Source organism: Simochromis diagramma, unplaced genomic scaffold (genome assembly GCF_900408965.1).
Source record: "Simochromis diagramma unplaced genomic scaffold, fSimDia1.1 OVJJ01000079.1, whole genome shotgun sequence".
Taxonomy (NCBI): Eukaryota; Metazoa; Chordata; class Actinopteri; order Cichliformes; family Cichlidae; genus Simochromis; species Simochromis diagramma.
This window is the reverse complement of record NW_024387075.1, coordinates 1,080,496-1,103,717: the sequence shown is the minus strand read 5'-3', so window position 1 is coordinate 1,103,717 and position 23,222 is coordinate 1,080,496. Positions and strand designations below refer to the sequence as shown.

Genomic DNA, 23,222 nt, shown 5'->3' with positions numbered 1-23,222 from the left:
TGCTGGCACCGTTCCTCTTCACCCTCTACACTGCAGACTTCTCCATCAACTCCCCACGCTGCCACCTACAGAAGTTCTCTGACGACTCTGCCATAGTCGGCCTCATCACAGGTGAGGACGACTCATAGTACAGACAGTGGACTCTGGACTTTGTTGACTGGTGTCAGCAGAACCACCTGCTGATCAACGCCGGGAAAACGAAGGAGTTGGCGGTGGACCTCCGGAGACGCAGACCCACCACACTGACACAGGTGAACATCCATGGAGTGGACGTTGAGATAGTGGACTCTTATAGGTACCTGGGTGTTCACCTGAATAATAAGCTAGACTGGAGCCACAACACTGATGCTCTGTACAGGAAGGGCCAGAGCAGACTCTACCTGCTGAGGCGGCTGAGGTCATTTGGAGTACAGGGAGCACTTTTAAAGACCTTCTATGACTCTGTGGTGGCCAGTAGCGGTTTTAGATACGGGCGAAACGGGCGGTTGCCCGGGGCGGCATCGTGGTGGGGGGCGGCATCACGGGCATTGGCAAAACAAAAAAAAAATGCTTGTATTCATGCTGCCCCGACGTCAGCCAGCGCATATTAGGAATGGCATAGGCTCCGATCGGTTTTCTATCGCCCATTTGCTGGGAGTAAGGGCGCCCTTCATTTGCGAGGTGCGCCTGCTGCTTGCAGCGCAGAGAGGAGAGGGCGGGGCGGCGGGGGATTCTCTGACCGGCTGGAGCAGCATCTAATAACCAACTCGCAAAGTAAAACAAAATAAATACAAACCATAAAACACGAAAACACGAGACATTATAATACAGACTTATAATTTGCACCGATGTTTTTTTGAAATTCTATACACGAAAAGTGAGCGTGAGAGCCCTCGGTGCGCCTGCTTGCTGCTGAAGTCAAAGTAAACTTTATTGTCATCTCCACTACATACAGTCCAGTATATAGAGAGACGAGACGTGCTGCTTCCAAATAGAGCGGATTTCATCTATAATGTTGTAAATCCAAGTTCATTATGTATTCATGATTTGAATCCTGGGTTGTGTGAAATCTCAGAAATGCACCCTAGACAAAGTGAATCTGTAAACTAAGGTGTAGGTGTGTTAGATCATGTTGTGGTGATCCTCGGGTTGAGGGATTTGTGTTTATACTGGAGTGCAAAATTAAAACCAATGGAAGATGGACAAGAAAAGTTCAAAGCCATCAGGTGCTCAGTTTAGAAAAAAGAGAAAAGAAGAGGAGGAGGAACGAGCAAAAGATACAGGTAAGCAGATGTGTCATTGGATAATGGCAGGTCATCCTGAAACAATCAGAGTCAGAATACTTTATTAATCCCTAAGGAAATAATGTGGATTACAGTTGCTCCAAAAAGAAATGGTAAAAATAGTGACAGTAACAGACTAAACTCATATTAATTAGTCATTGTCAATTGTTGATTTGTCCTGTTCTCATTGTATGACGAATTATGATGGCTGTTTGGTAGCTGTTTGCATACTATGCATACTCTCTCTCTCTCTTCATGTGTGTGTGTGTGTGTACAACAGTTTTATGTTAATGTGCAATCCTTAATATGTTTCGTGTGTGTGTGTGTGTGTGGGTGCGGGGACGGGGATGGGGGGGCAGAGGGAGTGTTTGCCCAGGGCGCCAGACAGGCTAGGACCGCCACTGGTGGTGGCATCTGTCATTTTTTACAGTGTGGTATGTTGGAGCAGCAGTTTATCGGCAGCTGAGAGGAAGAGGTTGGACAAACTCATTAGGAAGGCCAGCTCTGTTCTGGGATCCACCCTGGACCCAGTGCAGGTGGTGGGAGACAGAAGGACTCTGGTCAAAATAACATCTCTGATGGACACAGTCTCCCACCCCATGCATGTAAATGTTGCTGAACTGCAGAGCTCCTTCAGTGACAGACTGCTGCATCCTAGATGCATGAAGGAGCGTTTCCGCAGGTCCTTCTTCCCTGCAGCTGTCAAACTGTACAATCAGAACTGCTCCCAACAAACATAGATGTTTACATCTGCGCTGTAACTGCAATAAGTTAATTAACTGATTCGCACTACAGCCTGGTTTGTCTCTTATCTGTAGTTATTTTTAGTTAATTTAATAACTGTACAGTACTCTGTATATAGTAACCATTGTCCTTAATGTAAATATGTAAGAAAAATTGTGTATGTTTCTGTTCTGTGTCCTGTGTACGCTTTGTTTGTATATGTGTCTTTTTGGCTGCTGTTACAACCAAATTTCCCCTTGTGGGACAATTAAAGGATTAAAGGATTATTCTTAGTCCAGAGTAACATGCTAGTTAAATGCCAGAATTTCCATCACTTTTTGGGATTGGCCAAATTAAACAGCAGGTCATATTATTTGTCATATAATTTAACTTCCCAGAAAGGAACACACAGCACAGACACAGAATAGATGCAGTTCAGTGAGTCCAATTACCAGAGGTGAGGCCTAGCAGACAACACTCAGCTGTCTGTGTCGGGACATCTGCCAACCAAAGTGACATCCAAGTAGATGGTGAGGAATTTATGGATGAATTAGAAAAACAAGACAAAACAACTAAACATCCTCACTGTTGTTGTTAGAAATTGGGAAACTATCCACAGAGGATAGTCTGTACCAGGCTGTAAACATGCTTTTTATAATGGTGCATTTTAGCACATTTTAGGAGTGTATGGGACTCTACTCATTAGGTAAACCTAGAATACCACAAGTCAGCCAGTATTACAGCCAGGGGTAGGTACTGGGGTGGGTGGAAATGATTAGCACTGAGTGTATTAGCATACATACGGATTTGCATTAAATATAATATCTAGTTAAGACTGAAAGTAAGGCGTATCTTGAGAGATATATATTTGCATATATCTGGTCGTAAAGAACTGCACTGAATACTCTCAGGATGATCAGTTATCCATAAGTTGCTGACACTGTAAACCAAAATGGCTGCCTGCTTGTGGTGCTAAGAGAAAGTTGCATGATTAGGGGAATTTCCTGGCTTCATCCTCTGGTTACTTAGAATCCCTGTGCAAACTTTTAGGGCAATCTATCCAAATTTTCAATTAACAAAGCCAACAGACCACACAACATTGCCACAGATCCCATTGGCAAGACTGCAATAAATGAAAGAAAGTAGTCATAACCACTTACAACTTGCTATTCGCTAGAGGTCAGGTGATTTTTTTTCTTTTGTCTCACAAGCCAAAGGAAAACTGTCAGCTAGCTCCACTGCCATCGCACATTACACCCTGGATAACTCTTGTTTGATCCATGCTCAACAAGTCAATTGCAAAGATGCTTTAATTTCTAAAACAAAAAACTTTCCTTATAACTCAGAAATTATGAAGTCATTAAACACCGGTACACTACCGGTCAGTTTTTATGACAGTCCTTAATGTGAGTCAGTGACATATTTCCATGCATGCAGACGCACCGGTGCAGGAGTACTCGTCCACTCTGGTGAAGCCTGGTAGACAGTCACAGCGATGGCTGCCGGGCAGGTTGACGCACACCGTGTTGGACTGGCAGTAGTGCATCTGCGTTGCGCACTCATCAATATCTGAGGACAAAGAGAGAATATGCAGTGGGTTAATAATTCTTTAGGCTTCTTTAAAGACACACCTACTCCTTTGGAACTAACAAGTAAATTGCTTTTAATCACCTCCCAAAGGAAAGGTGTCTGAGCCCCATCTTGATGCACAAGTTATTAATTAGAGTTTTGCACAACCAAAACTGCACCCACCGAAAAACCTCAGACAAACAAAGACGCTTAAATTTAAGTATTGCTTATATGATTTAAATGGAACGGTCATGCCCAGTACAATGGAGAGAGAGAGAGCATGACAACTGACTGTGAATCGAGCACACCAGAAGCAATCTCAACAAGGAGGAGAAAGGAAAGGAAAAGGTTGATGAGATAAGGACATATCAACTGAAGAGGACAGAGGAGAGCAGGGAGTACAGCATCTTCGCTGACATCTATTATGTGGAGCTAATATCATGATATATTACGTCTTCTCTTCATACACACAGGCTCTCTCCTCCTAATGTAGCTTGAAAGACATCGTATGAGCACTAAAACATGGAGCTCGGGGAAGCATTAGCAGAGCTGGATGACTGCTGATGAAATGGGATGGGAAACACACAAGGGAGGCGTTATGCAGAAGGGAGCCCTAAATTTGCGCGCGTGCATTTGTACAGTGCCGAGTATTTATGCGGATGTGAGCAGAAGAGAACCGGTTTCCCGAGGCTAACAGGCCTTTCCACCACTTAAGGGAAGGAGAGCGTGAGGACAGCATTTCCATATCCTCTCCTTGGATAAATACATTCCAGCCTCGAGGTGTTCAGCTCACTCTTTCCCCTTACAATAGAATGAATGCGTATGAAGTATGTAATTGCCTTACATGCAACACCCATAAGGTTTTTTTCTCGGTGAGTTTCATCCTTGGAGAGTGCACAGTAGGAGTGTTAAATTCCACAAAGAGAGGCCGATCATGTATTCAGGCATATAAAGGCTCGCCGGCCTTCGGTGTTAAAAAAAGCATTGATCTCCTGCATCAAAAACATGGAACTTATTTGAGCGACAGCACCAGAATCTAATTTTCATCTTGTCCTGAAGCACTGCTCCGCCTAAAAAGCTTACTCATTTGATTAACCTTTATTGGCAAAAAGTGCCAAACTGTTGTTCAAAGGTTGATGACAGCCGACACGGAGACTCAATAACTCAAAGTCGAGCACTTGCTGCTTTTGTTTCGCTTTCACTTAAAGCAAGACGACCCTCTGGTGTCAAGCCTGAGGCCGTGGCAAGACATTTCTGTTGTTTTAAGGGCCTGCATCCCCTGTGTTTGGAAAACGCCCTCTGCTGCCTCCTCTGGGAGCATTGTTGCAGGTGAGGTCTGCTGACAGAACTGAAACTGTCATTTCACGGCGGGGGGATGGAGGAGAAGCGGTTCGTTTTTGCCAGAGTGTATGTGTGTGTGTGTTTCTCTTTGCCTCTCTTCTCCCTCCCCACACCCCCATCTCTCTGCTCCAGACACCACACCACACCTCCACCCTTCCTCTTCCCAATATGAGCTCACTTTCTTCATCTCTCTGCTGCTTTATTCATGCTGTGATGTAGGTCAGGGCTGGGTAGGGGAACAGCTAAAAATAAGGCAGGATAGGACTCTGTGCATGCATGAGTGTGCGCGTGCTTGTTTACGTTAGCTCATATTTTTTTTGTGTACTTGTGTGTGTCTGGGAGAGAGATGGGTAAAAATGAGGGTGCTGTGTGCTTGGATGCTGTGAGACAGAACGAGAGAAGAACCCTGTTCTTTTGCTGTCGTCTGTATATGTGTGCGCACTAGTACATTCATCACCTCTTACTGTAGGGGTCAATGGAAACAGCTTTCTATGTTACAACAATATTGTTTCTTCTTGATGGAAACTCCTTTATTTCCTTTACCCAGATACTCACAGATTGTGTGAATGCATTACTGAAGGTGTCTGTAAATGCAAGCTTGTAGGACTCAGCCACTGCAGCTGATCAGTCACTTTTATTTTCTCTGTTTGAAGTCCATGAGATGAAGCTGCTGCTACAGCCTCTGAATGAAACAGAGATGGAAATAAATTTTGAGATAAGTCCCTTTGACTTCAAAAGTGACTGTCAGCAAATGTGAGACTTGCTTGGTGCTTGGTGGAGAAAGTGCCCTTGTGTGTGCCTTCACCAGTGAATGTTTTTTCAATGTTTTACATCCAGCAAACTTTGAATTGTTACTCAATTTAATTTTCAGGTTTGCACACTGACTATCACTCAGCAGGATGAAAGGCCTTCTCAGGTATTGTTCTTTTAATCCAGATCACTGTTTAGCTAAGCAGTAATACAGCTTTTATGGAAAAACTCTTTATATCAAACAATTCACAACCTAAGTTCAACTTATAAATGGGGTATTTGGGTGAAAAACACTGTATTAGACAGTGTCCTGTGGTTCATCTCACATTTGAACCTTGCCCTATTACAGTCGTGTGAAAAATAATGTTTTCAAAGAAGTCTATAAACTCCTGTGAAAAATGAAGCATACCCCATGATTCATTAACTTGTAGCAATAGAAGGAAGTAATCGTTTTCAGTGTGACTATCAGTCTCTCACATCATTGTGATGCAATTTTGGCCCACTCTTTTTCACAACGTTGCTTCAGTTCATTGAGGTTTGGGGGCATTGATTTATGCACAGCTCACTCGAAGGTTCAGTTGTATCATTTCAGTTGGGTTGAGCCTGGACTTTGGGCCATTGCAGCACATCCTTGTCTTTTTCAGCCCTTCTTTTGCAGAGTTGCTTCCATGTTTGTGATCATTATGCTGTCATGTGACCGAGTTTCAACCAAGCATTAGCCGTCGGAAAAAAATCACCTCACATTCAACTCTAGGATCTAAAGGAGCTCATTAAGTCAACTCAACGACTGCAAAGTGTCTAGGTGTCTAAGGTGTATAGAGAGCTTTAACATTTAACATGCTAACTGAGGTCTGTAGAGTCTGAGATGTAGTTTGTGTTGTTGTTTTTTTGCAGTTTATGTGAACATTGCACAGTCTGACCTTGGGGTGAATGTGCACTTCTGATTGTGGCATTATGTAAACACACACCTGAACCCTCCAAACTGCCAAAATATCTCTTTCTTTAAAAGGTGGCAACGCTGATGATCAGCTAACCAAGTGCATTTGATTATCAGCGCCTGGCTGCTACTTACTCTCTTACTCTTCCTGCAGAAGAAGAAAGGGTGCTCTCAGTTCTCATTCAAAATGTATGTTTTCAAAGGCAGACACCACTATATGTATATGTTTTGTATTTGAATCTGTACGTTGTTTACACTGTGTCCTTTATGTCATGTAGCTCAGCTCACATATGAACTTTGTGCTATTACAGTCGTGTGAAAAAGAAGTCTATGTATCATTTCATTTGTATTTCCTACTTTCCTGTCTTTTGATGCGAATGGAGGGTTAACCGTTCCTATTGTGAGCAGTTGTTTTGTGTTTATGCTTTATTTCAGATGGCACTAGCTAGCGTGAAACAGAATGACAAATGGAACAATGTTGTCATGTTTTGTGTTGAAGATTTGTCAGAGAAAATCTAGAGAATTTTCTCCAACCCTTTTATCCCAGTGTACTTTATATCCAACCAAATAGATTAAAAAAATGTAGTGGTGAGGTGGCTAGTGTGGTGAGGAGTGCTTGGATCTCTACAGAGGAGAAACCAAACACACTCCACAAAATAGAGCCAATGCAACAGGACAAGACTCAGCTGCACACCTGCACTCTTAAGGATGTCAATGTTCACATTTTGCCCTGAGAAGACTTGAAAGGGTTGAAAGAGGACTAAAAGAGGCCATCTATGTCCACTGCGAACGACAATCTTTGCACAGAAGTAGTGGCTCACATGACCAGCTATCAGACATCTTGAGAACCTTTCTTGGGTATTTCAGCCTGACATTCACACTTTTCGCTCTGTTGATCTTCTGTTGAATAGGCCACATTATAAGCTCTGGGGAGGCCTCACAGTGGCTTCAACCCTTAAGCCTGGGTAATAGTGATGAGCAATGCGTTTTTTCACACCTTGGCTCATTTAATGACTCGCACTATCAGGTCATTGACCAACTCCAAAGGGGACAACCTCTGCTAAGGTCAAACACCTGGGTCTCTCAACCTTTTGTATTCCAAAACTGAAAAAGCCTCTTGAATAAGAGGTTACCCTTTTTCCAGCTCTTACAGCTTTATTCCAGTTTTTTTTACTGTTGTTTTTGAGGTTTTTTTGTCTTAAAAGAAAATCAAAAAATATTGAAGAGTCCAAAAAGAAGAAATTAATAATAAACATTTTACCACAGAAACAGAATTTAAGAGCAAATACAGCAAAAGGAAAAATCGTATCAGTAACTCAATAAGTAAATAATAAAGTGTATAAATGTAACTTATAAAATTATAATAAAATTATATTATTGTGTTTTGACACATGCCATTTTATCTCAGTTTTGCCAGTTTAGCTCTATAGATCAGCAACAATCATCTCCAGACATGGTTAGCAGTGTAATATCGACATGAATATATCCACAGATCCAAGTTACAGTTCAGATTATTCATGTCACCAGTAATTCATGTGATCAACTTAAGAGCAAGAGCTGAGAGCTCTTTTTTAAATAACTTAATAAGAACTGTTTCCTTCCTTCCTTGAAATCATCATCCTTCTAGATAAACTCTCATCACTGTCTCAGCAGGTTGCCTTCTTACACAACAACACACCTACATCTGCATTCCCCCGTTCTTTGACCTTTCTCTCATCCTCAATCTATTCTCTTCCACACCGAACTGAATCTCAGTCTGCAATTACACACCATGATAATTGAGACTTGCACAGGGCTTTGCTTTCCGCACACAGACATGTGCTCAAACATTAAATGGGATGTTTTGTTTATTTTTTCTATGATGCACTTGGTGTAAACAGCTAAGCATTTTTCTTGTTTATTTTCACAGTGAGAAAATAAGGGTTTCCAATAATAGGCACTTCTACAGAAATTATTATGCTTGTATGCAAGTGTCAGTCACTGCACAGCACGTAGCTGCAATCAATTGTATGCATGAAATGACATCAAATACATCAAAATCACAGCAACAGTTTGCAGCTTAAGCAAATACAAGAGTGCAAACAGTACCGCCTGTATTCATATAGCAGCAAGGTGATGACTTTTCTCAGTCATGCATAGCGTAAATCAGGACTAAGATTAAAACTCTCAAGTTATGCCAACAGTTTGGAGGCCAGCTCACTTGCTTGCTCGCTTGTTACTCACAGTTGGATGAGAGGACCATCATCCGTTTTGCCTCAGTGCAGGTCCAGATCAAGATCTGCTTGTTGTGCCATAAGAAAGAAAATTGCCCTCAACTCAGACAATAATTGCACAAAAGCTAGTGTTACCTTAGACAGGTTGAGCACTTGACACGTGTAAAGCAATTTGCCATGTTAAATACTGTTAAGACAGACATGGCTTCATTGTGTTACAATAAATATGAAGTTTTTAATATGAATAGTCCCTGCAGCCCACCAGGAAGTTCCCCATCTCCTGGAGTGTGACCCCTGTTCCCATGACCATTCACTTTCTTTAACACTAATCTTTGTTGCTGTTGCTGGAGCCTGGTAACACATGGCCAGTGGCCAGATTCTTTAGTGTCTTACCTTTTTGTGCTTTATAATTATAGAATAATTATCAACCATTCCACAAATCTCAGTTACTCCTGCTTGTAATCTCCTGCATAAATAGCATTCTTGTAGATGTCTCTGGGTTGGTTCATCTACTTACACCCACTCTTCTGTGATTGGAAACCCACCCAACATCAGGATACTTAATAAATACACCACCACAGCAAACTGAGAGACAGGCCTTGGAGTCATTTCTTCAACAGCTGCCAATCTCTTCCTGTGTGCATGCCCATTTGTACTTTAAATAAAAGCCGTTTCATGTTACAGATTAAGTTCTGTCCCTCGTTTAAGCAGAAACATCATTCTGAATCAGACTTTACCACTCAACTGTTGTGTAGCTTACAAATACAAGTTGTTGCACCCACATACAGTATGTGCAGCAGACTGCAGAGCATCAGCAGTTATTGACACAAATTTGCAAATGCAGAGAAACGCGTCTCTCCTGTATTGCAGCACTTTGAATAATGTGCTTCTGAACCTCAAGAAAAGTTTAGTTGAACTCAGAACCTTCATTTTTGCTGCTTTGTTAGTCTATCGCGCAATAATCTGAATATTTATGAGCTGGGGTCATGTCTACATGGTGCCAACACAGACTCCATTACATTGCTCACAGATTTAGATACGCTCAGCTTGAGTGATGGCATGTCATTGTTCAGCTTTAGTTGATGCTGTCTGAAATGTAACTTTCTTTTTCTCTACTTTTTCCCGGGGACATTTACTTTTTATTGTGTGTCAAGTGACAGACGGGTAGCAGAGAATAATGTAATGCATTTCGGATATGAAAACTCAGCACAAGAATATAAGGATAAGAAAAAAGCCTTCTCTTTCATTCCCATGATGGACATTTATCCCTGTGTGAGCAATATATTTCACACTGTAAGTATAAATGGCACTAAAATGGCCTCCTCTGAAGAAAAAAACATAATCTCAGCCAGCAATTATGCACTACGATAATTGAGTCTTATGTGCAGTATTGCTTTCCACAACTTCAACTTGTGAAGGAGGAAAGCGAGCCTGAATATCTCCCAATATGCTCCATTTTTCCCTTCTGCAGCAGGAACTTAGACCAGTGGCACAAACTTGAAAAGACCTGCATTGTCATCTTTCACCATGGACTGAAATTATTTTCCTCAAAGGGGGCATGCAGAGACCTCAGGTGGCTGAATTCAATGACTAAAACCTGTTATCTCTTTGTGGCGCAAACAAACCAAACACACAAAACAACAATCAACATGCAGCGCAGGACTGCACCTTTCTGATGCTGCCCGTCTCCTGTGGGTGTCAAAACTACCGGTGCATTTAATTAGAGCACCTTTAGAGAACAGCAGCCCTTATCACAGAAGCCCTTGTCCTTCTAGAAGACGCACAGAGCAGGAAGCGCTCTGGCTGAGCAGATTAGAGCTTGTCCAGGAACATGCTGTTTGCATTGTCTGGCAGGGAACAGCTCGTGAGAAGGAGAACTGAATGGAAAGGTTCTCTATCAAAAGAAGGAAATGGTGTGAGAAAGGTGCTTTCATCTGTCTGTCATTCTGCAGCACCAACAAGAAGCTGCCACTCATTGAGCTGCACACTGACAAACTTTTAGACAGACACAGTGAAAACTGAAACTGTGACAGAGTCCTTCTCTTCTGTCAGACAGAGCAGAACAGTTTACCTGGATGACAGGTGCTGTGTGTGCGTGTGCAGGATGTTCTCACAGGTACACTTACTGCAAAGCTCAGAAAAGTACACCTGGGTGCCCGCTAACTGATATAAATCCATAAATCCATGCGCTGCCTCCATCAGTAGGAGGCAGCGCAGTGTGTGCCTTCCCTCGCAGTTTAACAGATTACCGCACAGTTGAAGTCTTTTTTTATTACAAGTCAAATCAAAAAAGGAACACAGAATTTACTTTGTTGAAGCAGAGAGTCGTGCTGTATATATCACAGGGGACAAACAATCCACTGTGGTAGCCTTTTGATGTTTTATGATGACAGATTGGGTCCATCCAGCAATCAAACAATGCTCACCCAGTAAGTGCATCTGTAACAGGAAAATATTCTTTACTATTAACTATTAGTTTACTGAATATAAAAAAACATGTATTTTTTAATCTAGCATTTAATTAAGTAAAACATACAGTTTACAGTCTTTATAATCTGCACAAAACTGCACATCCAGTTCAAAGACTTCCTTCAACTACTACGAACAAGAAAAAGTCACAATATAAGTTCCCCAACCACTCTAAACATCCTATTTTTTTGGACAAAATAGAGTTTCCTCTCCTGGAACCCCCATCCAGAAGACATCCAAATTCAATCGCACATGTTGGGGAAAAAAGAAAAGATCCACTGAACTGTCCATGGACTCTATCTCAGTTCCGAGGAGGAAGTCAGTCACATAAAACATAAAACTCACTTTTGGCTTTTTCTCAAACACCTCCCACCAACTGATGCAGATATCATATTGAGCATGTTAGATATTGAATCTTTGTTTACTAATATTACCCAGGAGCAAGGCCTTGAGTCTGTGGGACATTTTCTTGACACTAAACCTACAAAATTACCATCTACCTCTTTCTTTATAACCTGGCTACTTTTGTTATATATATATATATATATATATATATATATATATATATATATATATATATATATATATATTGGAAAATATATAGATGATGTATTTTTACTCTGGAAGGGATCAGTTGCTACGTTACTGGAGTTTATTTTGTAGGCTTATGTTTTATCCTTAATTACAGCACTAAAGACATTAACTTCCTTGACATAAAAGTAACAAAAAAAGACAGATATCTGTCCTCTGTACTCCAAACCTGCTGATCGGAATACATTTCTTCGTGCTGGAAGTTTTCATTCTAGCCACCTCAAGAAATGCTTACCTGTAAGCCAATTGATTAGACTTAAATGTATCAGTGAAATTCCAGAACAATACAATAAGAGCAAAGAAGAGATGCTGAAAAAATTATAAAGAGGACTGCCTAAGATCTGCAGAAAGGAAGCTATAGTCAAAAAGTAGGAATTTATACTGACATGTTGCCACCTAATAAAGCTGTTCCCTAATACTTTCTCTTCACGTTATCAAGTCATCAACTACACACATAACATACCGACAAAAAATGCAATCATAGCCAAGTGAGCATTATACATATATGCTCTAAATAATGCATTCATATAACTACAAATATTTTTCTCATAATCATAGGTCTTATATTTTATGTAAGAAAAAAAAAACAAAAAACAAAAACAAAAAACCTATAACAACATTTTAAAAATAAACAGATATTTGTGGATTTGTAGAAAAAATAGCTGCAAGGCAGGTAAAAAATGCTTGCTTGCACACACCAGTCTGTAGAAAGTAGAAAGTAGTAGAAGTAGAAATATCTATAATATTAACTTTTTGTTATCTTTTTAGGACATATAAACTGAAAAAGCTTGAAAAACGCAGCATTTAAATGATAATTTTTCATATGATAAAGAAACAAAATTCTACATTTGATGATTCCAACCCAAATCTCTGTAAACTTCATATCATCATCACCAACTCGTATAAAACAATTTTTACTTGAAAATATTATTCTGTTATGCAGGTAAACCCATTTGATTGTGGCTGACCTCTGATGCTGCCGATGCACCAAATCAGTAGCTGGGAAGGATTCGTCAGTTTGGTAAAACAGAAAATGAAGGACAAACTTCTCATGAGGTTAAGATTAGGAAATCATGTATTTCAGCCAAAATGATGATCTTTTCCAAAAACTAACCAAGTTGCTTGGTTATCTAAACCTAACCAAACACTGAGTTGAAATGAAATGTGAAAGTATCAAAAACAGCATGAAAGTGGAAAAACAAAAATAATGATTTCTTGTTGGCATCACTTGTTGCAATTTTGTGCAATGACTTCCCAAGTCAACCTACTGAGAGGGAATTTGTCAGTCTTTTGAATTGTTAGGTCTTTTGTGTTGAGGGAAATAGATTTTCCTCACAAAAAGAAAAAAAAAATACAATCCAGTTTATCGGTGTGTATTGAAAACTGTTTTGTTGTACAGGAAATATGTTTCCCTCAAAATATAATGCTCTTGAGAATAAGAATGCACTTTAGTTGTATGGAAACATCATTTTGTTGAGCAGGCACATATCTGAACGGACACACACAAAATGTAGTCCTAGTGATACGATCATTAGTGGGGAGTGGTGCAGATGCTGCTGTGTATGGAGATGGTATTAGAAGGTAAGAGGTAAACACAGAAAATTGTGACAAAAGCTGCGTGTAGTATATGTTCATGGCGTTACATTTATTTATTTGTATTTATTTATTTGGTCTTGTAGACCAATGCAATGCATGTAAAGTTGTCTGGTGTTTTTAAATTGGCCATGGGTACTTGTGTTTCCTCTAACGCCCAAATATTTTTATATGTAATAAATGTGCCATAATAAAAACCAGCATACAAGTCAAAACTATGTCTTGCAACCTAAAGCAATAATTTATAGGTTTTTCATCAGCGCTTCCTAAAACAATCGGTTAAAAAAAGCAATGCAATGGTTTTCTGAGCTACCACGTGTGTAAAACAATCTGAAAATGTTGCTCCTAAGACAAAGCAAGCACTACTGTCAAGTGATGTCTATTTAATGTGCAAAGATCATCTAAATGAGATCAATGTTCCTGGTTAGATAACCATCTCATTAGAACATATGCATGAGTACAGCATACTGATTCAGCAAGTAAAGTGACTACTAACAACTACTAAGTGGAAAAAATCATGCTTAGGTTTAACCAGAGATACAGTATGTATAACCAGTATATGTACACAGAGCATATATACCACACAACAACTTGGATTGCTATGGTTTCATGCTTTAAACAAGGGACAAAGTAAAGCAATGACATATAACACACCTACCATTGTGGGATGCTTTACAGCAGCATTGGCTATAATATTACTATACTATACATTACCTGCAGCCAATTTGGGAATATTGCAAAATGATACACTTTATCCTACTTTTTAAAACTTACAGAACATTGCTAGATAGGCGCAAGGAGGCCAAATAGAAATTACCATAGTTAGATCAAACTGGTTTTACACTAACTATGCCTAATACTTGGTGGAGACATGGACAGCATTTTTTCTTATAAGGACAGCATGTTTTTTCATAAGTACACACAGAATGCGCCCCAGCTACAATAAGATAAGGTAAATATTTACAAATTCAGTCAGTACAAAAATGTAACAACTATTGTACCAGGTAAACTGCAAAGTGCATTGTAGTAGACTTGGTTGATCAAAGGAATAATGTGAATTTTTTTTTAACTGATTTCAGTCAAACAAGATCACCTTTTGCTGCTACAGCCTTTGATTTACTCCCTGTTCACCAGTGAAGTTTCAAGACGGCAAGCAAGGACGGTAGTGCTTGCAGTATAATATAAAAATGCATTAGTTAAAACATACTAAAAGGAAAGCACTCTCTCTTTCCTACATTTCAAACTGTTGCCTTCCCATGTTGTGGTTGCAACCTATATTTTCATGGACATGTCCATCTCCCCTCTGGCGTTGGATAATCTGACCATATGAGCAAATTGCTCTGTAATATGTATTGTTTATTGATGGATTTGTCTTAGTTGATAACCCTGGCAAGCATGTATGCTGTAGAGGAATTATAGTGTAGTGTGAAGATGACTTTAAGAACTCCTTTAGCATGTTAACACGAAAAGTCTTGATGATGGAGAGGAGACATCTATTCCTGCCTTGTCCAGATAATTTAAACAGGCAGGTTGAAGAGGTGCAGACTGGAGGAAGCAAGTGCAGAAAGGTGATAATGTAGATGACGAGGTGAGCATTAAATAATTTCCCCTAGGGATCAATAAAGTATTCTGATTCTGATTCTGCAGCATAAATAAAAGAATGGTCATCGGCTCTGCTTGCCCTTCTATAAAACACTGCTTGCAACTGCTGTTCACCTTATAAGTGATAGAAAAACAAAGCACAAAGGGATCAAGGATCAACAAAAACACTCACAAACAGCTTCTTCCCCTTGGCCATTCGGACTGTCAATAAACATTATCACCCCACCCCTGCCCACTCACCTCACTAACCTGGTCTGAGTGACAATAGGTCACTGGCATACGGACTATTCATACCAAGCCTTTTCTTTGCATTACTTCCAAGCACTTTCCCACTTGTTCTCTAATGTGTGCCTTTCTATTATTTTTGCATACATTTTTCTTGTTTTTGTATATATCCTTCTTGTTTGTATATATTTCTCCTGTTTGCTACTTATTCCTGCTGTCTACCATTTATATGCTATTCCGGTACAGCTGGTGTGGAGCACTCACTATTTCGTTGTACATGTACAATGACAATAAAGGGATATTCTATTCTATTCTGTTGAGAGTTTCTGCATTTCATGAAAAATGACAAAGAAGTTGCAGAGCGACAGAATGACGCATCCAAACAGGAATAAAAGCAGACATTCACACAAGTGCAAGTGAAAATATAGACAAAAACCTGGACAAGAAAAAAATACGTAGATGAAAAAAGATACAGGAAGACACTGTGAGACTGTGAGACACTGAAGATAAAATACTGCACTTGTTGTGCCTTCACCAGTGACAGGCAGTAATCATTTGACAGGCGAGCTGATATCGGGGTATAAATATTTGACAATGCAGTGTGGGAGAGCTTAATTAGCTTCACTGCTATTCTCATCCAGAGGCTGCAGCTACATGGAGCCACCGCTGATATAATACACATAACACGGGTGCAAGTATACGCAGACATTAAATTAAGTTTATTTTCATATTATTTTTAATCTCAAGTTCACTTTTAATTTGATGAAAGTGGTGGTAGGTGTTAGAAAATTACTTATGTGATTAGTTGATGTTATTTACAAGTTAGTTTGAACTTGTGTGGGCAATCTGAGCAAGAAGGAAAAGAACTAATTTACTGCAAAAGTGATCACAGACTACATCACAAGTTACCGTGATGAGATATTGATGAATTCCACAATCCATTTTAGATCAAATGCAATCATGTGAAGAGGTAAGTTTAAATAAGATCAAATATTTCACATTAAAATGGAAAAATCTGTCTTGTCTTACTTATACGATTCTTGCTTAGGTGGTGATCAGATTGATCTATTAAACTTGGTGAATTTAAAGTACAAAAGTAAAAATTACTTGCATCCACCAGTGCTACCCCTTCAGCCTCCTAGTAGATCTAGCATCTTTTTTGATTTATCGCGTTCATAAGACTTTCAGAAAACTTGACCTCTGAACTTGAAAAGGTGAACATGACATTAAAAGCACTGCCTATTATGCAGCAGCCTGTTAGACTGGTCAGTGGAACTGTCACGTGAGGAAAAATAAAACAGCAAAATTTGAATAAAATCCGACCAAATTGGCATTTTGGCCAAATGTTTTCCAATTTTTTCTTTAGCTAGTTTAAACACCAGCAAACTTGCATATATTTCCTTAATATTAATTACAAGGCACGGTATGCATAACACTATGATTGGGAGCTGAGCCCCTGTAAATTTTCAACCTAGAATCTCCTCTGACTCCCAGTAACTCAACATGTTTGCAATGGATAAAGTTAACAGTCACTGAAGCAAAATGCGATGCCTTCACTAAACATGTCAGCCTGAAGTTTACATTTAAATAGCTCTTCAGCAGAAAAATAATGGCGTTCATTAGAGCAGTGGTCCCCATAGCTGGACTGGCCCGGTGGGCCGATGGTGATTTTTCGTTTTTATGGGCCTATGGGTTTTTTTTTTGTTTTTTTCCCGTAACGGTATAAACACTGAAAGGTGGTGGATTGGCCAGATGCTGGGAGATGTGTAAAAACCAACTCAGTTGTTTGGTCGTGGCTATTGCGGAGCTTCCACAGATTCAGTAACATTAGCAAGTGGTGGAGGCCAGCAGGTGCAACACGCTGGCAGGTGGATGAGGGAAAGGCAGGAGGAGCAGAGACCCAAGGCGGTGAACTGAACTTCAGGTAAGAAGTTATGACTGCAGTCTATCTGGGTCAGATATAAACCAAGTTTAGGTGGAATTTATTTTCGTTATGCTGACTTTTTACAGTCAGTTACAATAACTCGTACTGTGTGCTAGCTAGCATGACTGAGTTTCTATACAGCTGGGCGGGTGCTATGATGTTGAACTTGTTTTATCTTATTTTATTTATAAGGTTAGTTATTAGAGTTTCCAACCGTCCCGTAAAAAACGGAATCGTCTCGTATTCAGAGAAAATATTGCGCGTTTCGTGTTGAGGTGAAAAGGAGCACAGTTTGTCCCGGACTTCAGCTACAATGAAAAAGACACAAAGCTGGAGTTATTCTGTGTCTTTGCTGCACAGCTGCCTCTTCTTCTCTCATTCTCCCCCATTTCCACTTCAATCATGAACCTGATCAATGATCATCTGATCGGCTTTTCTCTCTTGTTTGTTTATCTCCCACTTTGCGCCAGAAAGAGGAAACCGGCGGATGTCGCGCTAAACAACAGCAGCACGTTTAAGCTTGATCAGCTGTTGTTAGAATTTATTTAATATTAATTTCTAGTATCAGCTGATGTTTGCTGGAGCCAGAGCTGTAAAAAGTGCTGGTCATGATATCGGGTTGGTTATCTGGTGAGAGGGAAACATGAAGATGAAACCAGGAGATGTTCTTACTGAATCATCAGAGCTGAACAGGTGAAGGAGAAACAGGTTTACCTTTTAGGTGACATGAATGAGTTGAAGGGAAGCTATGAACTGTTTCTGAGAGACAAATAACACCAGGAGGGGGGTCTAGCAAAGTTTTGCCAGGGACCCAGGTAGGACATTAACAGGGAGAGGAGGGCACAAGGAAATACTTTTCTTTCTTTTTCTCATTTAAAATGTCTCGCTCTTAACAAATAATTATCTGAATCTTACAACAAACGTTTTCATCTGATGTAAAATGTATAGAAATCCATTATTGTACATAGTAATTTTTTTTAGGGTCCCATCATAATTTCTTCAGAAGTAGCCAAGTACTGTATATGATGCCAGTATTTTCCCACATTTTCTAGATTCTGTACCAGTACTGTGTGTAAAATGCCATCAAAAAGTCAATTAAGTTTTATTCTTTCTCACCTGTCTTTCTGTCTCCTCTCACTTTTTAAAGGTTGCCATGTTAGAAAAAATATTTTGCCCTGCCATGCTGTTTATTGATGTGGCAAATGAATGGTTTATGAAAATATATCTAAATCTGTCATCAGTAATCTGTAATGATCATGTCTCACCTCTAGTCTTCTCTGTCTTAATTTCAGGTTTTCACCATGTGTTCTAGATAGTTCAGGAGGTTAACTCGACCAAGCAGTCTACTTTCAGGTACTGTTTAGAATACCAGAATAAGGAGGATGGTGTAGGTTTAAGTTTATTAGACTGATGCATATATACCAACAAGACAGTGTACATCACTGTGACAACAGCGTTTGTTTTCATTCAAAGGCTTTATGGTTTTTCCTTTAATACCTGGTGGGCTGGTCTCTAGTCAAAATGCCTGGGCCAATTTTTTGTCCCAGTCCAGCCCTGGTGGTCCCCTACCTTTTTTGCACCACGGACCGGTTTATGCCCGACAATATTTTCACGGACCGGCCTTAAGGTGTCGCGGATAAATACAACAAAATAAAACTAGTACCGGTACCGAAAAAAAGAAGATTTATTCATAACACACGTGAAAAGACCCAGGAAAACCGAGTTAACGATAAAAACGAAATAACAAAATAACGCTGAAAACCGATAAAAACCCTGAAAACCATACATTTCACAACTGAACCTCAACTCTCGCGGCCTGGTACCAAATGGCTCACGGACCGGTACCGGGCCGAGGCCCGGGGGTTGGGGACCGCTGCATTAGAGCTTATTTTCATGTTGTTATGCAGTCCTTCTATAAAAGTATACAAGGATATTATAATTGGCAGTGGTAAGCTCACAACATTAAACATGTTAGCTTAATCCAAGGTGACTGACGGCACAAAAACTGTTACAACAGGTGAATACAGGAAGTAATTTTCTTTTTATTACACAATATGAAAATAGCATAAACAACACACTGGCTCCTCTGCAGGTCAGATCCGATTATTAGATCTGACCTGTAGATGAGTCAGTATGTAAAGCACATGCACAGTGGAGCCATGTGTGTGCTATATTTGCTGCCTTGTGCCAGGTTCATAATTGAACTAGTCTGCAAGCCCCAGCACACTCTGTGGTCTGCTTCTGAGGTGTATTTGTACCTTTGATCACATTAAGAGGCTGCGCAGTGGGGGAACCTGGGGGTAAGCTGTAGGACGCTTTCGCACTCTGAAGTTAGAAACGACACTGGTATGTTCTGTGACATTTTTTAATTGGCTTAAATGACTGTTGAGAAAAAAACCTAAAAGCGTTTAGGTTTCCCTTCTTTCTAAACTAGTTAAACTAGTCAAATATCTATCTAACATTGCACAGTTTATCCAGAGTGGTTAAATAAAGCCACAGTTACAAGTGTGACACCATTAGCTGCAATAGATCAATGACCAGCATCGCCCATTACCTGCCAACCTTTGTTTGCCTCACAAGATCACATGGCTAAACCTGCTCCATCCACTCTGGAAAGACCTGCTAATATGACTACTTTAGCCACCATGAAGAGTGTTTTCTGAGACAGCAGTGTGATGCAAGTCCACGGCACAGCAGAAAAAATCTGCTACTTGACCACAAATCAGAAGGCAAACAAACTTAAATTTAGCTGCCTTATGATCAACGTTAATTCAATTCAATCTATTTATACGCACCAAATCCCAAATAGAGAGATATTAGATCATATATGGAGAGAAATCCCAGCAGATGACCCCCTATGAGTAAAGCACTTGGTGACAGTGGGAAGGGAAAAAAAACTGCCTTTTAGCAGGAAGAAACCTCCAGAAGAACAAGGCTCAGGGAGGAGCGGCCATCTGCCACATCCAGTTGAGGGAAGGGGGAGGGAGGCAGGACAAACGACACACTGTTGAAGAAAGCCAGAGATCAATAATAATGATGTTGTTGGTTTTTTGTTAGTATGATTTTTTGTAAAATACTTTTTTCTTCTTGCTTGTTATTCACAGTCACACACATCAAACCTTGTTCTTGGTGTATGGAGACCTTTATAGATATAATAATACTTTGGGGTCTTGAGTGTGTTGCTTGCATGCAGGCGTCAATAAACCCCTAAATCATGTTATTTCAAGTTGTATGAGTTTGAATACACTGTATTAAATATAGACGTATTAACACTTCATGCTAACTCATCAAAATATTTTTAAGGTCCCTGGAACTGATTGACAATAATGACAAAGACTAGTCTGATGATTTTGTCTGTCTTATACGTGTCTGTCACAAAACTGCAAACACACCGAGGTAGTGACTAGCTGATGAAGCGTTCTCTCTGTATCTGCCAAATTTGCTTTTACAAGGGATTCCACTAACGAATACCACAGCAGAGCCACAGAACGACTGAATACTGGATGACAATTCACCACAGACACAAATGAAATCTACTGCAACTCTTTGTGTTCTTGATATGTAAACAGGCAACAGTTTACAAGCAAGTTGAGCATATTAATAAGTGGTTAATTACGGCCTGTTTTAATGCCGTTCCATCCATGCTGCTGCTCAACACAAAATAAAAGATTTTTACTTCACGCCTGCAGGATGCCAGCAAAGCCACAAAAAAGCCTCGGGGGGATAAACTTGGGAAAGTGAATATTTTTGCTTGAACGATTAGGCTCTTTCGTTCTTAGCATGAAATTGTACATAATTGAATCAAGATGTGGATGGAATAAGAGTTTATAATAAGTGTGTTTTAATATCTTAATTTATTATTTGGAGAAAGAATTTTAATTTAAAGAAATACAGATTCAGCCAGTCGACCTCAAATGGGAATGAGAGCATGAACACTGAGTTGCTATATTAAGCAGACAACAATCATGTCATGATAGAACCCCCACCCTCTTCCACCAAGTACAACAAATACATTTTATAAATTGAGGCATTTTTTTCAGAGGATTCTTCACAGACTCCTGCAATTTTAATTGAGTTTGTAAATGTTTTTACTTTCCCCGCTGCCGCTGTGCCCCATTTTCCTCAAAGGTAGATGTGTCAGCATGTGGGCCCCAGCAGGAGAAATATTAAAGTGACGGTAGAGCAGCAGAGGAGGAGGTTGGAAGAAGCAGCTTTCACACACACACACACGCACACTCAGGACTACTTGTCCATGTGCCCAGGACTGTTGGGAGGGCAATGGCAGCAGATGGTTTGCAATAGCTCTCATTGTCTCAGGATGTGGCAACAGGGACTGAGGCATGTCCTGTTCGGTCCTGGCCTTGGAGACGCTATTGCCACGTCCTGCATCAGTGTCACATTCAACCTCTTCCCCATAATTAAGGCCAGCCCCTCTGGTTCCACCTGACAGCAGAGAGCAGCTGGAGGACAGAGGAAGAGGAGGAGAGGTCAAATCCTCCAGATAAACCACTTTACGTTCCAAGCACACATGCATGTCCCTCAGGGCGCATGAATAAGTCTTTGTTTCGCTTCACTCGTCTGAAACTTCACAGCCTATATGTTCAGGACATGACCCACAAATCTGAATCAAGTTCACATCCATAACCTTAAAATGTTCATCTTCACCCTAACCAGCACCAAACATGACTCCAGGCTTGTACAAAAAATGTTTTTAATCTTTACAGTTACAATTTCAAAATAACTGTAAAGTTGATGTTTTTGTTAAGGCTCACTGGATTTTAGCAGCCAAAATGCTGATCTGTTATATACAGTATTTGATTATCACATGGTTAAATACACTACCTACACCACTTAAACTGGTGCTGACATCAAACAAATTGGTTTATACAGAAAACACAGTGCATACATCTAAACAACTTCAGAATGTTAATGTGTGGTCTCTTATTTCATTATGTTCATGGTGGCTGTAATTCCTGAGAAGCAACGTTGGCCTCTTTCTTCTTATTGAAGTCATTTAATTGCAACCTCAAGAAACAAATAAAACAAACACTGTCCAAGCATAAAGAATCTTCAACAGAAATAATTAAAACAACATAAGCTGTAATAGAACAGGTTGCATTTATAAATCTTGGTTACACAGGCCACAGATCATTAGCTAATGAAGCTCCATTACATTGACCATGGACATAGCTTCTGGGTTGGAAAAACAATGACAGTGCAAAAGTGCCTTAAACCTGTTCTCCATCTGCTGGCGACCAGATGGCGATCACTATCCTATAGAAGTCTGACCTTCTTTGTAAATGCTGCCTTATTGAGTTTGTTGTCAAAATAGAGGATTGTCTGTGGTATGAAAATGTAAACTAATTGGCTGTCAAACTGTCAATCACAAGTCTTTAGCCAATGAGCATGAAGTTTCGCTGTCAGATTCAACCTTCTTTGTCACATCCGTATTTTTACAACCAAGAGGATGATGGTAGAAATGCTAATCTCAGTGTGACTTTAGTAACCAGTTGGTATCGTCACACTAATTACGTCCATCTTTACCATCTATGTCTTTGACTGAGCACATCAATGCATACATACAGAGGTGATGGCTCAAGCTTTATGAGTGGTTGTGTAATTAGTTTATTTTTGTATTTTCTCAGCAATCTCTCTGTTTTACTGAATGTTTAAACCAGTTACCTAATACTTCTCCATAAATGATCATTTTTTTTGGCATCTGTTGAAAAAAAGTTAAGAGCTGGTTAAGTTTTGAGAAATTTACCATTTTGAAAAAACATCTTAACTGCAACAGCTGTGACTAGATCACCAACACAAACTAAACTATGTGACAAATAAGAGGCGCTCCTGTCCTCGTGACAGCTCAATCTAATGGATATTTTCCTTCTGTACAATGCAGGGCTTCTTTTAAGACAAGATGCTGACAACCAACTTTAGGAACACACCATCCACACAGGAGACACCAAATCTGTTTCTGACAACATCCACGCCTGTCATGCGCTCTACCAGCTGCAGCACGGCCC

General features: G+C 40.0%; 1 protein-coding gene across 1 annotated transcript in view; it reads right to left on the bottom strand.

The window, feature by feature from the left end:
- LOC120742314 (protein kinase C-binding protein NELL1-like) overlaps window positions 1-23,222 on the bottom strand; it is a 287,587-nt gene that overhangs the window by 89,704 nt on the left and 174,661 nt on the right. Inside the window, exon 13 of the mRNA XM_040045578.1 lies at window positions 3,429-3,554. Coding sequence (XP_039901512.1) covers window positions 3,429-3,554 — 126 coding nt within the window. The remainder of the gene's footprint in view (window positions 1-3,428; window positions 3,555-23,222) is intronic.